Source organism: Perognathus longimembris, chromosome 25, assembly GCF_023159225.1.
Source record: "Perognathus longimembris pacificus isolate PPM17 chromosome 25, ASM2315922v1, whole genome shotgun sequence".
In the NCBI taxonomy this organism is placed as follows: domain Eukaryota; kingdom Metazoa; phylum Chordata; class Mammalia; order Rodentia; family Heteromyidae; genus Perognathus; species Perognathus longimembris.
This window is the reverse complement of record NC_063185.1, coordinates 25,080,917-25,102,106: the sequence shown is the minus strand read 5'-3', so window position 1 is coordinate 25,102,106 and position 21,190 is coordinate 25,080,917. Positions and strand designations below refer to the sequence as shown.

At 40.5% G+C, this 21,190-nt stretch overlaps 1 protein-coding gene across 7 annotated transcripts in view; it reads left to right on the top strand.

The window, feature by feature from the left end:
* Positions 1-18,643, top strand: part of Fbxw11 (F-box and WD repeat domain containing 11) — a 103,050-nt gene extending 84,407 nt beyond the window's left edge. For all 7 annotated transcript variants that reach the window (XM_048333937.1, XM_048333933.1, XM_048333932.1 and 4 more), the window contains 5 exons: positions 1,924-2,042; positions 5,176-5,286; positions 6,790-6,868; positions 10,097-10,283; positions 16,202-18,643. In XM_048333937.1, the coding sequence (XP_048189894.1) occupies positions 1,924-2,042; positions 5,176-5,286; positions 6,790-6,868; positions 10,097-10,258 (471 nt within the window). In that variant the 3' untranslated portion in view covers positions 10,259-10,283; positions 16,202-18,643. The remainder of the gene's footprint in view (positions 1-1,923; positions 2,043-5,175; positions 5,287-6,789; positions 6,869-10,096; positions 10,284-16,201) is intronic.
* The last annotated feature ends 2,547 nt before the right edge of the window (positions 18,644-21,190 follow it).

Here is a 21,190-nt window from a genome sequence, read left to right as displayed (position 1 = left end):
ACAATGCTTTCATACAGTCAGCTTGCAAGATTTCTCCCTCCATTCATGTGTCTTTTTTATTCTGGCTATCCAGGTGGGTATGCAGGAGTATTAGTGACTAGTAATATTGATTATTAACTAATAATTTCATATGCTTGTTGGCTGTTTGTTTGCCTCCTTAGAGGAATTCATATAAATCTATGCCCCTGTAAAAGTTAAGTAATTTGTCCTTTTATGGTTGGGTTATAAAGATGTTTGTTTAATAAAAAAAAATACTCTGGATTTAAGTTGCTTGTGAGATATATAATTATCCTCTCTTTGGGGTGTCCTACCACTTTTTTTTTTTTTTTGCCAGTCCTGGGTCTTGGACTCAGGGCCTGAGCACTGTCCCTGGCTTCCTTTTACTCAAGGCTAGCACTCTGCCACTTGAGCCACAGCGCCACTTCTGGCCATTTTCTGTATATGTGGTGCTGGGGAATTGAGCCCAGGGCCTCATGTATACGAGGCAAGCACTCTTGCCACTAGGCCATATCCCCAGCCCTCTTACCACTTTTTTGAAGCACAAATAATTTTAATTTTTTTTGGGGGGGGGTGATTGTGAGGCCTGAACTCAGGGCATGCACGATGTCCCTGAGCTCTTTTGCTTAAGGCTAGTGCTCTCTACCACTTTGAGCCACAGCTCTACTTCCACTTTTCTGGTGGTTAATTGGAGATGAGAGTCTCACAGAGTTCCTGCCTGGGCTGGCTTTGAACTGTGAGCTTCAGATCTTAGCCTCCTGAATAGTTAGGATTACAGGTGTGAGCCACCAGCACTTGGCTATAATTTTAATTTTAATAACATCCAGGTTATCATTTTTTTTCTTCTTGTTTGTTGTGCTTTTGTTAAAAGTCATTGCCTAAGCCCAGACCACAGAGATTTACTTCTGTATTTTCTTCTGAGAGTTGTATAATTTCAATTCTTCCATTTAGGTGTTTGATTATTAGGTCATTTGTATTAAACTTTTGTGTATGATATGAGGTAGGGGTCCACCCCCCCCCCCCTTATGTAAATGCTCATCTCAACCACAAACGCAGCTGGTATAATAATTAATGGTACTACAGTTACTATGTATCTTTTTACTTAGCTTATCATATCTTAAGTGTGATTATCTAAATCTTGCAGATTATTTCCCAACAAAAGGGATTATCTTTTCCACATAGGTAATATTAGGGGTGATATGGCCAAATAAATGGAGGTATTTGTATCAGTTATATTAGGGTTGACATGTCAACTGGCATAAAAACACAAAATCTGCCACAAACTCTTTCCTCCAAGCAAATAGATGCCTGCATTATCTCTTTATGAAGATCTCAGAGTTAGAGATTTCACAACCTTCTATTTCAGTTTTATCACTTAACAGGTAAGACAATTTCATTCTGTCCAATTTCTCCCTCAGCTTCCAATTTTGAGTTAGATGATTCTATGTTTGCACCATTGTTAGAGACAATGTTAGAGACTCTTCCCACACTCTTGTTATGTCATTCAGGCTAGCTTAGAACTTGTTATTCATTCAGCCCAGTCTATCCTGGAACTTTGTTTGTTTGTTTGTTTGTTTTGCCAGTCCTGGGCCTTGGACTCAGGGCCTGAGCACTGTCCCTGGCTTCTTCCCGCGCAAGGCTAGCACTCTGCCACTTGAGCCACAGTGTCACTTCTGGCTTTTTCTATATATGTGGTGCTGGGGAATCGAACCCAGGGCTTCATGCATGCTAGGCAAGCATTCTACCACTAGGCCATATTCCCAGCCCTCTCTATCCTGGAACTTTGGATCTTCCTTCGGCCACCTCCAGGGTCCTGGGATCACAGGCGTATACCACCATACTCAGCGCTCTCTCTCTCTCTCAAAGGGTATATTATGGGAGGACTTTCCTCTGTTTATTCTTAAAACCATGCTATTTGTCCCATAGGTCTGGAGCACTAGTACCTGTGAATTTGTTCGTACTCTTAATGGGCATAAGCGAGGTATTGCCTGCCTCCAGTACCGGGATCGGCTAGTTGTTAGTGGATCATCGGATAACACTATCAGGTGAGTAGAAATGCTGACAAAGCAGGCTTATTTTTGCCATACTGTTGTGACTTATCTCTGCTAGTCCCAAGGCTCCAATGACTCAGTAAATAGGATGCTTTAGGCAAGAAAATTTTAGAAACTTTCATAAAGTTATTTGGAACTGCAGTTCAAGTGGGAAAACTGTATGCCCTTGATAGTCTTCCAGGATTCTCCCAGTACATAGTTTTATAACCTCAACTGCACTTGGAATTGAGCCCAACTCACTCTGCTTTTCCTCTTTCAGGAGTCCCACTTCCCTTCCCAACAAATGGCAGGGCACTTCATTTCCCTCTCAAGACTGCATTCTAAAATCATCTCCTCCTGGCTGTTTGTTTTACCTCCCTTTTCCCTTTTCAACAGTCCCTGCTTTTTAATAAGTATGAGTAGATATAGACATGTTATATCTTAGTAAGACTGTCCCATAAATATTTAATTATCAGAAGTCATTCTCTACTATTTCAAACATGCTAGTACTGTTACAGAAGTGACTATAACTTTGGTGTTTATATCCAGCTTGCCTAATGTTTGGCCAAATAAAGATTAAGTTCAAGATTCCTTAGAGGGTGTGGGAGTGCCAGTCCTGAGGCTGAATGAACTCAGGGCCTAGTCGCTGTCTCTAAGCTTTTTTCTCAAGGCTAGCACTCTACCTCTTTTTTTTTTTTTTTTTTTGGCCAGTCCTGGGGCTTGGACTCAGGGCCTGAGCACTGTCCCTGGCTTCTTTTTTTTTTTCCGTTCAAGGCTAGCACTCTGCCACTTGAGCCACAGCACCACTTCTGGCCATTTTCTGTATATGTGGTGCTGGGGAATTGAACCCAGGGCCTCATGTATACAACGCATGCACTCTTGCCACTAGGCCATATCCCCAGCCCCTAGCACTCTACCTCTTGAACTACAGATCCACTTACAACTTTTTGGTGGTTAGTTGGCATTAAGAGCCCAGGCTGGCTTTGAATTCAAACTGTGATTCTCAGATCTCAGGCCCCTGAGTAGCTAGTGTTACAGTCCTGAGCCACGAGTGCCCTGTGCTTTTTTTCTTTTTAAAAGCAAACAAAACTATAACTGTTCAAAATTTCCTTTTTTATTTTTTATTTTTTTATTTTTGGCCAGTCCTGGGCCTTGAACTCAGGGCCTGAGCACTGTCCCTGGCTTCCTTTTGCTCAAGGCTAGCACTCTGCCACTTGAGCCACAGCGCCACTTCTGACCGTTTTCTGTATATGTGGTGCTGGGGAATCGAACCCAGGGCCTCATGTATATGAGGCAAGCTCTCTTGCCACTAGGCCATATCCCCAGCCAATTTCCTTTTTTAATCCTCTGCTTAAGTCTTATTTTGTTTTTAGCAGAATAGCCATACTTATTTATGGGTTGCAGTGTGATGTAAAATTGTAATTTTTCTTTATTTCAGGTATTTGTTTGTTTGGGGGAATGCAGCTTGCTGAGAAGGTGCTCTACTGTTGAGCCACACCTTCAGCCCTTTTTTGCATTGATTATTTCTGAGATAGAATCTTACTTCCTGCTTGGGCATGCACTTTGACAGTGATCTTATGCTTCCTTTGAAGACAGAATGATAGTCATGTGCCACCTTGTCTAGCTATTGGTTGAGAAGAATATCTCATGAACTTTTCTGTCGTGGCCAGCTCTTAAGCTACAATACTCCTTAGCCTCCCAAGTTGCTAGGGTTATAGGTGTATGTGAGTTAACAGCACTAGTCTCACTTTAAGAAATGTAAATGTTAGTTTAGAGCTTCTAATGCCTTGTGGAATTGCATTATATTTCATCAGTAAATTGTCTTTAACTTCCTCATTATAGTCTCTGAGGTGAGTAGTTCTCTGCAGTTTGTACAAGTAGATCAGAGAAACCCTCATTACTTTTTAGAGCAGATTTTCTGAGGGCTTCTGTAGCCCAGTGTTATTACCATGTACACCTTTCTTGTACAAATGACTGTCACTTTGTTGATATATGCTAGTTTACTGTGATTTTTTTTTGCAAGAAATCTATAAAAAATCACAATGTCGGAAAGGGAAGAAAAAAATCTCTTTAAATTCATAATTAGAGAGCACTTGTGAATTTCCACTATGTAAATCATATGTAGAGGAAAAGGCTTAAGTAGTCAAGCAGTTTATATTTCCCAGACACTATGTATGTATACCTAGTGTCTTCCACTCTGACTGTATAAGTTTGACAGCCATAACCCTTATCAGGATTGAGATGTCAGCATGCTAGTCTACCATTTCCAGCCTTGATTGGCCTCTTGGTCTCTGGGCTAGGGCCTCTTCCTCTCTGTGAATGCCTTTTCTTTACTGCTTCAGTAAAAATCCTTCTGAGACCATTTGCCTATGTGATTTCTTCTGCTCAGACTTGAAGATAATGCCTAGACATTAAGCAAAATCAAAGTTTCTTGTTCATAAAGTTCCAAAGGGTTGTAGGTTTGGCTCATGTGGTAGAGTACCAACATAAATGAAAGCAAGCATCAGATAGATAGCAAGTTTGAGTTTCAGTGTCAGACAAAAATTAGAGTGATTCCTTCTAAGTGTACTTCTATACCTTTTTAAATTATCTTTAAGCAGTTGTGCAAAGGAGTTGCCATTCAGCAAAGCAGTTTATGAACAGAATACATGTTGATCAGTGTCCCTACTTTCATCAATTCCATCCCTCCAAGCTCCACCCCTTCCCTCAGTTGTCTTAGTTTCATAGGATATGCATTGACTTTTATGACTGCATTCCTCCCCCTTCCTCTCTTCATTTGTTTACTTCTCGCCCCTTGATCCCAGCAACCTTTCAAGTGCTCATTTTCTGGTGTTGATTTTGTTGGACTGTTGTTAGCCTTTCTAAGGAATTACATGGTTTGAGTTCTCTCCTGAGTCTATACATACATGCACATACACACATATATATGTGTATATGTACATATACATATGCATATGCATGCACATATACATAGAATACATATATATAAATGTATATCCATATATACATATATATTATGTGGTAAGGAACAAGAGTGAAATAGCAATAAAGATCTTAATGATAGTGAAAAAAGGCTTATCTGTATGAACACGGAAGAACTTGAGTTATGTTTGGAATTTGTTTCACAGATGTCTGTTTTTCATTCAAGGCTATGGGATATCGAATGTGGTGCCTGTTTAAGAGTTCTGGAGGGACATGAAGAGTTGGTCCGATGCATTCGGTTTGACAACAAGAGGATTGTCAGTGGTGCCTATGATGGGTATGTACTGCCATAGCCACATTGAGAACAAAAAGAAGGCGTGTATGTTGTGCAGCTCTGTGGTACCAGATTCCATGCTAGGTACTTCCTAATGGAAAGGTAGATGGAAAGTATTATTATGACTGTAATCAATGAAGTGAGGACACTCAGACCCAGAAAGATGAAGTAGATCTTACACTAAATCAAACAAAAAGCCATTGAACTTCCTAAGCAGATACTTTTGACAGTAATTTTGTGGGAACAGGTCTGGTTGCATGAGAGCACAGTTCTTACCCCCCAATAAAACAACTTTTCTTTTCTTTTTCCTGAGATGATTGAGGATACATTTCTCCTTTTGATGTTTGATCAATTGAATAATCCTCTTTAAAACACCTTATGAGGCTGGGAATATGGCTTAGTGGTAGAGTGCTTGTCTAGCATGAAGCCCTGGCTTCAGTTCCTCAGTACACATAAACAGAAAAGGCCAGAAGTAGAACTATGGCTCAAGTGGTAAAGTGCTAGCCTTGAGTAAAAGAAGCTCAGGGACAGGACCCAGGCTTGAGTTCCAGGACTGGCAAAAAAATAAATTAAAAAAACAAAACCAAGCACCTTGTGATTTTTTAAATTTTTTTTTTTTTTTTTTTTTTTTGCCAGTCCTGTGGCTTGGACCCAAGGCCTGAGCACTGTCCCCGGCTTCTTTTTTGCTCAAGGCTAGTACTCTGCCACTTGAGCTACAGTGCCACTTCTGGCCTTTTTGTATATATGTGGTGCTAAGGAATCAAACCCAGGGCTTCATGTATACGAGGCAAGGCAAACACTCTTGCTACTAGGCCATATTCCCAGCCCCTGTGATTTTTTTTTAATGAGGGATATTAAACCTTTCAAGGTGACTTACTATATACTTAATTAAAGGCCTATAACTGCATATGTTCACATCCTACCTCTTAGCATTTACTTTTGGCAGCCTTGGGATTTCACTGATAGCCTGAGCTTCTGTCATCAGTATCTACTTGGTCCCAGAGGGTTCCCTGAATAATGTGAATTTGGTGACATAAGTTACCAAGTCTGGAATTGTGTTTAGATAACATAAAGTGATTTTGTTACCTCTTTTGACAAAAGATTTCCTTAAAACTTTAACAATTCTGAGACTGTTTAGATTATTATTTTTCTTTTAAGACAAGCATAATTGGTTTAAAAATTTGTAAAAATACAAACATGTCCACTAGCCTTCCATGTGCCCTCTTTTTTTAATTTTTTTGGTCATGGGAATGTTTAGTATGGGGGCTGGGAAAGTGGCTTAGTGGTAGAAAGCTTCCCTAGCATGCATGAAGCCCTGGATCTGATTCCTCAGTACCACATGAACAGAAAAAGCCAGAAGTAGTGCTGTGGCTCAAGTGGTAGAGTGCTAGCTTTGAGCAAAAGAAGCTCAGGGACAGTACCGAGGCCCCAGGACTAGCAAAAAAAAAAGTTTAGTATGGAACATGGTAAATTTCCCAGTAATCACAATCTCACTTTCCTTTGTAGGAAAATTAAAGTTTGGGATCTGCAAGCTGCTCTTGACCCTCGAGCCCCAGCAAGCACCCTGTGTTTGCGCACTCTGGTGGTATGTTGTCTTTTCCTGTGCTGGTAGATGGCCATTTGCACATAACTGCCTGGGTAGATTAAGCAAACTGTATATCTCACAGCACGCTTTCAGAGAAATGCACTGTTAAGTTTACTTAAACAAAATCAGAGGGCTGGGAATATGGCTTAGTGGTAGAGTGCTTGCCTTGAATGCATGAAGCCCTGGGTTCGATTCCTCAATACTACATACACAGAAAAAGCCGGAAGTGGCGCAGTGGCTCAAAAGGTAGAGTGCTAGCCTTGAGCAAAAAGAAGCCTGGGACAGTGCTCAGGCCCTTAGTCCAAGCCCAAGGACTGGCAAAAAACAAAAAAACAAAATCAGAGAATAATGCGCCTTTTCCCCCTTGTTTTTGAGACAGAGTTTCAGTGTACAGCTTAAAGCTTACCATCCTCCTATCTCACTCTCCCATGCTAGGGTTACATACAGGTCTGGACCCTTGACCCAGCTCAATATTAGTCATTCACATTACCATAAGCTCTTAGAAATGAGTGTAAGCTTTCTTGTTTATAGATGCCTTGATGTCTTTATATGGTTAACTAATTGTCTTTTCCTTAATCTCCCAAATAGATTCCTCTCTGGTTGTGATACGTTTCATAAATACAGCACATTTATGTACTATTAAAGCAGAATTTCTGCTCAATTTTATAATTATATGGTTTATTGCTTTGGCATATAGAAATATTCAATACTTATTATTAAATATAGTTGTACAAAAGGGTTACAGTTCCATAAGAGGTACTTTATTTTTAATTTCTAAATTTATTTTTAGTTGATTGGTGGGTAAGAAATAAGTATATCCGTAGGGCACGATGTGATTTTTTTTTTTTTTTTTTTTTTGGCCAGTCCTGGGCCTTGGACTCAGGGCCTGAGCACTGTCCCTGGCTTCTTCCCGCTCAAGGCTAGCACTCTGCCACTTGAGCCACAGCACCGCTTCTGGCCGTTTTCTGTATATGTGGGCCTCGTGTATCCGAGGCAGGCACTCTTGCCACTAGGCTATATCCCCAGCCCCACGATGTGATGTTTTGATCTACATGTACATTATATAGAAAAGTTGAGCCAAACTAATTAACATCTATCACTTCGCCAATTTATCATCTTTTTGAAAAAAGTTAAAAACTTATTTTGCCCATGTTGAAATACACAGTTATTATTTATTGTGACCACTGTTTAGTGAGTAGATCATTGAAATGGATTCCTGTAGCAGAACTAAAATTTTATACACTTTCCCTCATGTCTATCCTCCTTCATTCCCTTCTGTCACATCCTCTCCATGTTTCTATGAGGTTAATAACTTTTGTTGTTGTCTTTGGTGCTGGGCCTAGGGCCTGAACTCAGGGCCTCAGTGCTATTTTGTGCTCAATGCTAGCTCTCTACCACTTGAACCACACCTCTACTTCCAGCTTTTTGGTAGTTAATTGGAGATAAGAATCTCATGGACTTTCCTGAGGTTGGCTTCAAAACTCAATCCTCAGATCTCAGCCTTCTTAGCTAGGATTGCAGGTTCAACCATTAGTGTTGGCTGAGGTTAACTTTTTAATTTTAGAATATATATGTATTCTAATATATATATATATAAGATCATACATTGTCTTTTTGAGCCTCACTATTTCACATATTTTGCATAGCAACCTCAAGGTCAATGCAAATGTCATTTTTTTTTTGTTTGCTTTAAAACTGAATAAAGAAGGACCTTTTTTCTTTCTTAGGGGTCCTGAGGTTTGAACTCCTTCAGAGCCAAACCCCAGACCTCTTTTGCTTTTAGTTGTTAAGGTAGGGTCTCGAATTTTTCTCAGGGCCAGCCTTAGACAGCAGTCTTCCTACCTGTGGCTTCCTGCCTGAACAGCTAGAATGATGACATGCATGTGCCACTATGCCTTAACTTCATGCCTGGGCTGGCCTTAAAACTTAAGTCTTCCTAATTTCTGTCTTCTGAGTAACTAATACTACAGGCATGAACTACCAGATATATTTTCAGGGCAAATGCCAAAAATGCATTATTTTTGCAGGTTTATCATGTTTGAACAACTTTACCTAAAGCTGTTTCTAGTATGTATATATAGTTCATTGCACTTTTAAAGAGATAGACACCTGAAAATGCTCATAAATGTTTCTTGTCTTCAGTAATTTTTCTCTCTCTTTTTTTTTTTTTTGGCCAGTCCTGGGCCTTGGACTCAGGGCCTGAGCACTGTCCCTGGCTTCTTCCCGCTCAAGGCTAGCACTCTGCCACTTGAGCCACAGCGCCGCTTCTGGCCGTTTTCTGTATATGTGGTGCTGGGGAATCGAACCTAGGGCCTCGTGTATCCGAGGCAGGTACTCTTGCCACTAGGCTATATCCCCAGCCCCAATTTTTCTCTCTTTTATGTCTTCATTTATTATATTAATTAGACCATGTGGAACTATAGTTAGGGCCATTGTTTTCTTGGTTTTAATGGTAATGCTTCCAATGTTTTACTCTGCTTTGGGGGTAAAGGGGAAGTATGTTGAGGGGTTTCTGGAGATTGAACTATACCTAGGACCTATTGCTTACTAAGAAGGCACTTTATCTCTTCAGCCATGCCCCTGGGCCATTTTTCTATTGGTTATTTTCAATATGGGTGTGGCTTTATGCTCTGGCTGGCCTTGGTTAGAATCTTCCTAATGGTACTTCCTTGTGTTGCCACTGTGCCCAGCTATTCTGCTTCTCCCATGGGTAGGAGAACAGGCTCACACCTCTATACCCAGCCAGTGATTGAGATGGAGTCTTCTGAACTTTTTGGAGTTAAGAGTCGTGGATTTGTCTTCTCAGGCTAGCTCCAAACTGAGATGCTCAGACCTCAACATCCTGAACAGACTGGTTCTGGTTTTTACTATTATAAGTGGGTATTTAAAATATCCTTTTTTTTTTTTTAATATTGCCTAAGGCTTTGTGAGATTCTCATGTAATTTTCCTTTGTGGCAAAATACTGGGCTAGGATCTGGGCTGCTTTACTGGATGAACAGATTGCTGAGCTTTTGCTCAAGACTAGTGCTCTGCCACTTGAGGCACAGCTCTGCTTTCAGCCTTTTGGTGGTTAATTGGAGATAAGAGTTTCACAGACTTTCCTGACTGGGCTAGCTTCAAACCTTGATCCTCAGATCTCAGCCTCCTGAATTGCTAGTGTTGCAGGCATGTACCACCTTCACCCGAATTGTATCATATTTTACTAATTAAGTTGTTATCTCTCACAGGAACATTCTGGACGAGTATTTCGGCTGCAGTTTGATGAGTTTCAGATCATCAGCAGCTCCCATGATGACACTATTTTGATTTGGGATTTCTTAAATGTGCCTCCCAGTGCTCAGAATGAGACACGTTCTCCCTCCAGAACATACACTTACATCTCCAGATAACAGTCTGCACTTTTACCCACTTCAGGTGCGTATATCCCCAACCCCCCTTTACCACGCCTGTGACTTCAGTTCCATGCTGATGGTCTCAGTTAGGTGCGTCAGCTTTCACAGAGGTCTTGTGTAAGACTAGATCATGGTCTCATAAAACCAAGGTCTAACATTAGAATCCTGAGCCCAACTTTAGACCCTCCTTGTTTTGATATTAATTCTGTGACAGTCCTGAAATTGATGAATGTGGTTCTTGTTTTTAAAAGCTTATTTTCCTAAATGAAGTCCTGATCATACTATCATACTACTCCTTTGGATTTTATTTTTTAATACAAGAGTCTCCTGGATTGGTAGTGTGGTGTGGCTCAGTGACAGGGTGCTGTTCAACCAAGTAAGCTGACAATGTGGTCCCTGAGTTAAACCCCCAGTAAAACCCCCTGCTCCTGAAAATCTCTCATTTCTCTTTTGTTTCCATTAGTTCACCAAAAACAAACAAAAAACTTAGCACCTTTTGTTTGTATTTGTCATCCTAGCTACTTGGGAGGCTGAAATAGGAGGATCATGGTTCAAGGCAACCTGGGCATGAAACCCACTTCCTATAGTTAGTTGTAGGAGACTTGAGATTAGGAGGATGGAGGTTTCAGATTAGCCCCAATAAAAAGGATTCAAGAAACTCCATTTCATTCTAGCTGTGATGATAGGTGCCTGTCATCCCAGCTATGGTGGGAAGCACAAAATAGGATTATAGTCTAGGCATGAGCCTACTTGGGAAGTGAGACTCTATCTCTAGACTAACCAGTGCACACCCATGTCCATTGTTGTGCTTTTCACAATAGCCAAGATATGGAAACAACCCAGATGCCCCACAATAGATGAGTAGATCCAAAAAATGAGGTAGCTATATACAATGGAAGTTTATTACAGAGGTGTCAGAAAGAATAAAATAATATCATAAGTTTGTCTGTTATGAGGAAGTTAAATCTAAAACACATTGGGGTATGACAAATTATAGGATTCTAGATACATACAGTGAGACCAAAAGAGGATACTTTTAGGAGAGAATCACAAGGTGTAATACCCAAGTGCCTCTTCATATGTATATAAAATAACATACATACTAAAACAAACTCCAAAGAAACAGAGGACTCTTACTTTTCTTTTGCTGATGATTTTGTATTCTGTACCTCATATTCAGTATATTCACGTGCATATTTGTAGGAGGGTGGGAGGAAGGCACAGAATCCAAGGAAAAAGGATGAAGAAGTGCAGCAGTGGAGCTCACTGGACATTGATAAAAGTAAACTATATAGCTTGTGGGTATGGGAGGGAGGGAATGGGAGAAAATGAGGGGACAGATGACACTGTATGAAAGGAAATGTACTTATTACCTGATATATGTAAAAGTAATCCCTCTGTATAACACCTCTTTAATAACACTAATACACATTAATAATTTTTTGAAAGACCAACCAGTGGGGAAAAAAAAATGCTGGAAGGGTCCCTTAGCAATAAAGTCCCTCCTACTAGCAAGATCGAGGCCCTAAGTTTGAACCTCAGAGTTATTCCCCCAAAACCCACTATCACTAAAGTAGTCAAAATCCCTCTTTACCACACTCAACTTCCACTCCCACAGGATGAATCAAAGGAGGTATTTGCCAAAAGAACCCCTAAAGTATATTCCTCACAGTATTTACAGTTCAAGAATTTTGCAAGGGACTAGTGAGTTAAATGCACATTAAACTTTGTAGATTTAAGAAATAGATTTGTACCTATTCCTGCTACTATGAATATGCACATATATAAAAAGAATGTGGCTAATCAAATTTGTATTTATTTAAAAGCATTACATTGTTCAGCTTTGTGTGTGTAACTACGGTTTAACTTGGAGATTTGTACTTGTTAGGTGAGCTATATTACTTGAGCCACGCCTCCTGTCTCAGGCCAACCTGGACCATAATCTTATTATGCCCCCCACTATAGCTGGACTAGCATACACATCATGCCATCACATCTAGCTTTTTCTGTTGAGATTGGGTCTTCTGAACATTGTTGCCCTGGCTGACTCCTCCCAGTCTTAGCCTCCTACATAGCTGGGGTAATAGGGACGTTCTTCTGCACCTGGCTATTGTGATGGGGTTTTTACAACTTTTTGCCTGGCTAGCCTAGATCTGCAATCTTCCCAGTCTCCCTTCAACCTAGCTTCAGACCCTAGCATCCTGGCCAATAATATTTAGTAGTTTTTCATCATTTTTATATTTTCCTGTTTATCAAGTAATATAAAAAGTACAGTGGAGTCTATGAGCAGAATTGTGAACATTTTTAGATAGAAACATTGGAAACTTATGGTCCCTAATCACAAAGCTACTACATTTTCTATAGAACACTCCTTAATCAAGATTCTAGCATCCTATAGATATCTTCTGGGAAACTTGAAAGGGGGTAACATACTATAGCCCCGTGCCAAATTTGGCCCATTCCCTGATTTTTTTCCCTTTTCTTGTCACTACAGATTAACAATAGTCTTTACATTTATAAATAGTTGGGGGGCGGGAAAACACAAAAGTAATTTTTTCAGGGCCTCTCTGCTGGGCAAACGTTCTGCTGAGCCTATGCCCCAATTTCCTTTTCACTATTTTTTTAAGATAGGGCCCATCCCTGAGTTGTGATCCAATCTACCTGCTTTATGCTTCTCGTAGTTGCTGGTATATGGCTTCCTTCCTTCATTAAGATAGTTGTTTGGACATTTCTGCCCAGGCTGGCCTGCAAGCACAGCCCTCCCAATTTCATGGCTACACTCAGGTATTTATGTATTGCTTTTCTAACTAGCACAAGTACTAGATATATTTCTACATACACAAGCACTTATGTATTTGTCTCCATCTGCCCTGCCCCTTTCATTTGCTCCATACTTTTTTATTTTACTCAGTGTTACTAAGGTATAATTAAGGTGTACTATCTGATTAGTGTTTTGAAATGTATACATTTACTGGTCAATATGACCAGTGGCTGCTGTATTTGAATTCGTATAATTTAAAATTTTTGATTTTTAGGGCTGAGAATGTAGCTTAGCAGCAGAGTGCTTGCCTCGCATGAATGAAGCCCTGGGTTCAATTCCTCAGCACCACATAAATAGAAAAGACTGGAAGTGGTGCTGTGGCTCAAGAGGTAGAGTGCTAGCCTTGAGCAAAAAGAAGCCAGGGACAGTGCTCCGGCCCTGAGTCCAAGCCCCAGGACTGGCCAAAAAAATAAAATAAAATTATTTTTAGTTTTTGCATTTAGATCTTTGGCCCATTTAGTATCTTTGTGTGTGATATGGTGGAAGAAAGAAATTGTTCACTTTTGTATAGTTATTTAGTTATAGCACTATGATGATGATGATGATTTTTCTTTTTTTGTGGTCTGGGCCTTGTGCATATTCCTGTTCTTTTTGTTTTTTATATTTTTCAGGTAGGGCCTCACATGTAAATCTAGGTCCCTAGGACTGCGATCTTATATAAATTCCTGCATAGCTAGGATGGCAAATGTGTCCTTGAACCCAGCTTCTGTTGATTGAAATGTGAGCTTCCATGCTCAGCTCCAGCACTATCATTGATGGATAGGGTTTATATTGGTCTGTATTCTGTTTCACAATGTGTATCAATATCCTTCTGTCACTAATTTCTAAGGCCAGTGTGGCAACACCATGAGACTCTACCTCAAAAAATAAATAAATGCATAAAATAGCATTCAGTATATCAAAGAACATAGAGTAAATACTAGTCTGAAGTAGGCAAAGTATAGAATCTAGTGAGCATTCACAACTGCCTTGAGAAATCAAGCAGTGCATTTCTCTTTGGCTTTAGTGGAAATTGATGGTACTTCTCCTGTCCTCCTGTTTGGGGCCTGAGAACCATTGGTTCTGGTATGATTTGCAGTTTCAAGTTCATCTTGCAAATTCTTTAAATCTTACCTATTTTATTAGGTAGTAATTTCCCTAACTCCTCACAGGCAATGAAACCACAAAATGTGTTTGTCTCTTCAAAGTGAACTACTTTTGACAACCTTGGCAGTCACCTTTACAGATTTTTTTTTATTCCTCTTTCCCAGATTCTTTTATTGTAATAGGAAAAATAATTACCAAGTGATACTAAGATTTATTCACACACACACACACACAACAAAAAATACTACTCTAGTGATGATTTAACTTAGTAAAATAATTCACGTCTAAAATATCAGGTAAGTATAGCTCTGTGTTAGGAAATTTTGCAATAGATTCATTTCCCAAGTAATTTTCTTAAAATAATTAATTCCTAAGAGCTGTACATACAGTAGCGATAAGTTAATCTTTTTCCTATTACAAGGTAATATAAGATGATTATTAGGAGAATATAAACCATCATGGTTTATCTGTTACTTTCTTTTTTTTTTGCCAGTCCTGGGCCTTGAACTCAGGGCCTGAGCACTGTCCCTGGCTTCTTTTTTTGCTCAAGGCTAGCACTCTGCCACTTGAGCCACAGCGCCACCTCTGGCCATTTTCTATATATGTGGTGCTGGGGAATCAAACCTAGGGCTTCATGTATACGAAGCAAGCACTCTTGCCACTAGGCCATATTCCCAGCCCATCTGTTACTTTCTTAACTATGATTTTTAACTATTTTCTTTCTCCTTATTGTGAAATTATTGCATGTTAATAATGTCAATATTTATCTAAATTGCATTCCTGGTTTCCCGATAATACTCAGTTGTTGAGATAATCCCATTGTTGGCTATTTATGGCCAGTTTCTGCATCCCTAGCTTTCAGCTGTTAAAGGAAACCATGTTCTCATCATTCTCTTGATCCTTGTCCAAACCTTCAATCCCTTTGGGTGGATTTCTTCAAGTGTTCATCCTAGCTAATGATCTTGGAAGAGCCAGGTCAGTGGCAGTGGCATTTGGCAGAGCCCTTGATGAGTGCAGGTATGCAGAAGTACCCTTAAGGAGAAAAGATCAGACAGAAATTTGATCTCTTGAATTCATTCAGTAGTCTTGATGCTTATGAGAGTGACAACCACTTGTAAAAGTTGCCTCTGAACAAGCATACATGCTTTTAAAACATCCATCTTTTTTGCTGTAGTTTTGTATCTAAGGTGACTGCTGATCTTCTGGGCAGTGCACTGGCTTAGTTCAGTGTTTGGAAAGATTGTGATCCATCATTGGTTATGAAGAAATTTGAAAGGATTTTGACTTTGTTTTGATTTAGGTCAGAAAATATCAGCTTTCATTACAGATACTCATGATAAGCATTGTCTTCCCGCATGTGTACATACACAGTTACATAAAAATGATAGAAATCCTGACTTCTACATTCATCTATTGTGTAATATGTATTTTCTGCTTCAAGACCATGATCAAGAAAATATGGAATATTTGGTACCTCCCCTCCCAACCCTATGTTTTTAAAAGTTATTTTGTGCGATGAGTGGTCTGCCTGGCAGTATGAGTTTGTTTATTTTGCATTCTTGAGCTTCAGAGGGATAGTTGAGGGCTCTTCTGAGGAGATGCGACATATCCCACAAGTTCCTGTGTCATGAAAAATGTGTTATAAAAACCCTAATACTAGGCATTGGGATTGAACGTATACTTTTTCGTAGCAGCAGTAAAAGATCATAGGTTATTAAGTCAGCCTTCTCTGAATCCTGCTGTCATCTAATGGCTACCACTTTGGAGTAAGCATACTTTTTTCCATTAGTTTAGTTACAAAATTGCTATAATATTAATTTCTACCTCTTCAGGTTATTGTGAGTTGAAATATGTAGGATATCTGGTATGCAGTAGCCATAATACAACTTAGAGCTTCTTTCCTGGGTTGGTTATTGGAAATACAAGTATCAGCTCATGTGTACTGGTGTGTTCTGTGGTGTGGATGGGCATGGATGTGCAGGTGTATGCCTTTGTTTAACTAGAATAAACATCCATGCACCTTTGTCTTCCAGGGTTTCCTAGTCTTGAACTACTGGCTACATGGCTACCAGATGCCTAAGTGAGTTCGTTCACAGCTGAGTTATGAAGCTGGAATTGGTTCTAGACGCTGGGTAGATGCAAAGCAGCCTCACTCTTCAAGCACCGACCTTTCTCACCGCCGATCTTGGCTCTACTTGAAGGATTCCCTAGCCTCACTGACTTCAAGTAGGACAGAAGCCCTTTTCCTAACCCATCAGTGAAAAAAAACAAACTAACGCTTCAAATGTACATTGTTCATATGAAAAGAATTTTCGGTCTGTTTTGCAGAAGTAAACTGGCCGCCAAGAGAAGACTCAGCTTCTAATTTATATTGCTTTGCACTTTGGTCTGATACTAAGAAACAACATTCTTCAGTGAAATTTTGGGTGCCAAACACCTACCCAGAATGTTGAGGGCTTTCCTTTTCAGAAGTTAGCATTCTCCTTTTGACCGTCCAAGTCATTACAAATTCTGACTTGTATTAGGAATATGTTGGACAGTGGAAAAAATCTCTCTGGACTATTTCAGTTATGTCTTTTGATTACACTTCCTTTCTGTACCAATTTCTTTTAATTTAAAGAACTCTAAGCCAGTTATATTATCTCTCCACAGATAATATAGCTATTTTCTTTTTATTAACTGTCCTCTGTCCCCAACTATCTTCTGATACTTGGTAGAGTGACATCTTTCTTTGTGTGCTTACCTTCTAATTTAAAATACTGTGTCCACATGTAGATACAATGTACATAGCAGTTTCACCTCAAGATGGCTGGAGTCGGCCCTATGCCCCAGACACTAATGCAGTGTGCTCGTACTTAAGCACAGTCTGGTCTTGGGAGCCTGACAACAGGGTTGATGGGGATTACCTAGGACCCTTCCTGCAGTATTCATGTGGTGTTTTCATTTTGTCACTGTCATTGTGTGTGTATGGTATGTGTATTTTTAATGGAAATCTTGTTTTAAAATGTAACTTCTAAAGTTTAACACAAAAATGTTCTATTTGTCATGCAGTATATGCAATAGGAGGAACCTTAAGTTTTTGTTGTTCTTTTCCTTCTAAGTAAAGGTGGTCATTTCCCACCATGTTGGTTTGGCTTTGCCATCAGTCATCCCTCTGTTCCATAGTGCCCCCAAGAAAGGGAGAGAACAAGAAGGCCCTGTTATGGGTCTCACTGGCTCTTGGTAGTTGGGAGCTGGTGGGTTGGAGCCTGCAGAGCAGGTCAGCTGGTGGTCTAGTGCCCACGCTGAGGGCAGGCTGCCCCAGAGTGGCACAAAGCTTCAGGCCTAAGTCCCTGCCCAGTCAGGTCTGGTGCCAGCCACTGTTGTGACATCAGTTAGGTGCCCTGCAGTCCAAGTGAGACTGGCACTGCTCAATGGACAACCAATGTCACATTGGTTGTGTATAGAAAGAACACCCAGTTTCCTTCTTCCAATATTAGGTATTAATTTGACCCCCCTCTCTTGCTTCCAAAGATCAAGGAATGTCAATGTTATTTTAAAGGACCAATGGGCCACCTTGTGAACAAGACCCCTTCCCTAGGATTCCTCTGCTGCTGCAGGGAGGCCCCTTACTGTCCTGGCCTTGAGAATGGTGTGAGGATCAATGAGTGTGTGTATATGATGTGTTTATTGGGTCAGCTTTGCTTGTTAGTTTTTCTTTTGTCTTTATTCAGTACATACTTCTCATTTGTTACTAAATTAATTTTGTTATTGAGAGGTTGTGTCTCAAAGTGTAAAAGAAAGAAATCTCCATTCATAAGGTGGATGCAGTCCCTGGAAGGTGGTTGTGACAGTGAGACTACTTTTCAAGGAACAGCACTGCAATCAGACTGTCAGGGAGAGCCCGGCAGGGAAGGAGAGGAAGGGGGAAGAAAGTGTTGAGCGAATGGGGGTTTTGTTGCTTTTGCATGTTTAATACAGAAGTTCCTCTTGGTCCTTGGGAAATCATGGCCTTTGAATATACACACAAACTTAGAATTGTGCCTACTAAATTATAGCAGGGGACTTTGGGCACCCAAGGACTTCCAACTTTCTGGGATTATGGTAGTAATTCCCAGCCATACTCTGAACTTTATTTTGCTAACCATAATTGAGCAACTGTAAATTACTGCTATATTAATGTTTTAAAGCACTGGGATAGTCTACTTCTAACTTGTAATTAATTATGTTTGCCAATTATCTGTTTGAAATAAATTTGTGTCTGAACAGCTATTGAAACTGTTAAGTTGTACAGATATTATTCATGACAGCTTTGTACTGTGGAATGTGCTTAATAAAAAAGCAAAAAGTTTGACCTTTGTCCAGTAAATTGCTAAGTCATGTCAATAAATCAAAAGTGAGTAAAATGCAGCACACATACCTGGCTTCATGCGATTGTTACTCTAGCTACTAGTTCAAAGCCAATGCTCTTAATAAAATGTTGAAATACTCTAAAATTCTGTTAAGAAATTTTTCAGAAAAACGGCTATGTGTTATCAGGAATTCAGTGGCATACCATTACAGTTTACGGAATTAAAATCACCTCTTTGAAGTGATGTTGAAGCCATAGTACATTTGTGAGGACATGGTAGGTGACGTAAGTTCTTATCATGGGCTTTTGCTGAAAGGTAGCTTGAACTCAGGAGCTGGGCTGTTGAGAGCTCCCCGCAGATCTGCTTTCTGCATATGCTTGCTTGTTTCATGTCACTGCAGAAGTAGGAAAGTGGCCTCTTTCATGTCCCACGTGGCTTCCAGGTGAGTTGTTCCTTTGTTTAGGAAAAAGGGAGGGGTGTGGGAGGTGGAGTTGCTTTAGTGCCCCCTCATGGCTCTGCACTAGAGCCTGGGAACTAGCCTTTCCACATTGGTCAGCCAACCCAGTAATAACTTTTTGAATGAAATTAGACTCCTCTCCCCCACCCCCCGCCCCAGTTCTGGGGGTTGAACTCAGGGTGCTGTTCCTGCGTTTCTTTTACTCAATGCTAGCCTCACTTGAGGCACAGCCTCACTTCCTGGTTTTTGGTGGTTGGTTGAAGATTCGTCTCACAGACTTCAAAGCCTGGTTGGCTTCAAGCTGCAATCCTCAGTTTGTGGTCTCCTGAATAACTGGGATTACTGGTGTGGGCCACTAGCACCCAGCAAGAAATGAAATAATTTGATGGAATCATCCCAAATCATATTGCATACATGTTTTTAGAATATATAGTCTATATCAAGTTATGAAAACATCTTACAAACCATGAAGGATAAAAAATAATTCTCCCAGGCTGGGCATACGGCCTAGTGGCAAGAGTGCTTGCCTCGTATACGTGAAGCCCTAGGTTCGATTCCTCAGCACCACATATATAGAAAATGGCCAGAAGTGGCACTGTGGCTCAAGTGGCAGAGTGCTAGCCTTGAGCAAAAAGAAGCCAGGGACAGTGCTCAGGCCCTGAGTTCAAGCCCCAGGACTGGCAAAAAAAAAAATCTCCCTCTATGCCCAGTCTTCCAATGTATTAACCAATTTCTTGCCTGTCCTTTGACAAGTACATTGTATGTACAGGGTGTGTGCATGTGTACATATACACACTCTCTAATGGTGCTGGGGATGAAACCCAGGGCTCTGTGCATGCCAGGTGTCACTGTTCTGAGGATCCCTTTTAATAGCAGTGGGAACATGCTATGCAGGACTTATGTCTGCTGTTGAGAAGATCATTTTTTGTGAGTACATGTAATGCCTCATTTTTAACTGCTGTGTGGTATTTGGTTGTTATCAAAGGTAGAGAGAGAGAGAGAGAGAGAGAGAGAGAGTGTGTGTGTGTGTGTGTGTGTGTGTTTTATTTTCCTGGTGGGGATAGATTTTTCCACAGGTCTTCCTATTTCTGGCCATGCTAATCATTAGACAGAGCAGAGATGGAACCAAACTGCTAGAGTAGAACAGGAGTTGGTACTGGGCTGCACCCCAGCCGCTCCCATCCCTCTTCCTTCCCTCCTGTTGCTGGTGCTTGGTAAATAACTGCCCTCTTTCTTCCTTGAAAATTGAGGTACTACAACCAGAAACTTGCAGCTACAAATGTATCCCAAAGTGATGGAAAATCAAAGAAAACCTTCTGACACTCTTGGATATCTAATCAGTCAAGAGTGGTGCTTTGCCGGTTGTTAATAAGAAGATAGGAACTTGAGCTATCTGGCTGGTAACCTCCTTACTGATTAGCTTCCTGGTAATCCATACTTTTAAGTCTTTGCTTCCTCAATTGGGGAAGCTCTGGATGGAAGGCACACGCCCAGATCTGGATGGTCTTGCAAGAATGGAGACATAGTGTTATTGGCTTCATATTTTTAAGAAAAGCTACAAATCTAGATTATGTTAACACTCAGCTTATAAAAATTATCGACTAGTAAAATCTCTGCAGCATTCATTTGCAGCTTTAAATGAGTATGATTATAAGCATTTTTATTAGAGGCCAATGGAAGCATTGTATGAAGCACTGAGAAAGTCTCAGAGCAGAAGGATCATTTAAGCCACACCTTATGGCAGTAACCAATTTATAGCAGTCACTCAGGATGTGTGTCTTTAAAGAATGATGCCAAAAGAAGTCTTTTGAAGATGAGGAAGGAGCCTAGAGCTGGCAAAGCTCTCATTGTGTTCAAACCAGCTGTCTGCTCTTGTAATGAATGGGGTTGAACTGTTGTTAAGTAAGGTGAGGCAGGATTTAGGCCCGAGATTAACCTAATCTTTGAAGGGCCAGTGGAGAGCTTGTTTCTGAAGAGCTCCTTCCAGGGTGTCTTGGTTTCTGCTGGCTTTGCACAAAGCCCAGTCTTGAATCTGTGGGATGACTTTTGTAGATGGCTTTTGTACATTGTTTACCCCTAAACCATAATGTCCTAAATCACCACTTCAATCTTGCTGGAGGTCTTTTCACCAGGGCACTTGCCTAGCATCTGGCAGAGAAAAAAGAGCATAAGCTTTGTGCTGTAGGAATCTTGCCTGTCCGATTGGCAGCAGGCTTCTTGGGCAAGGCCATTTA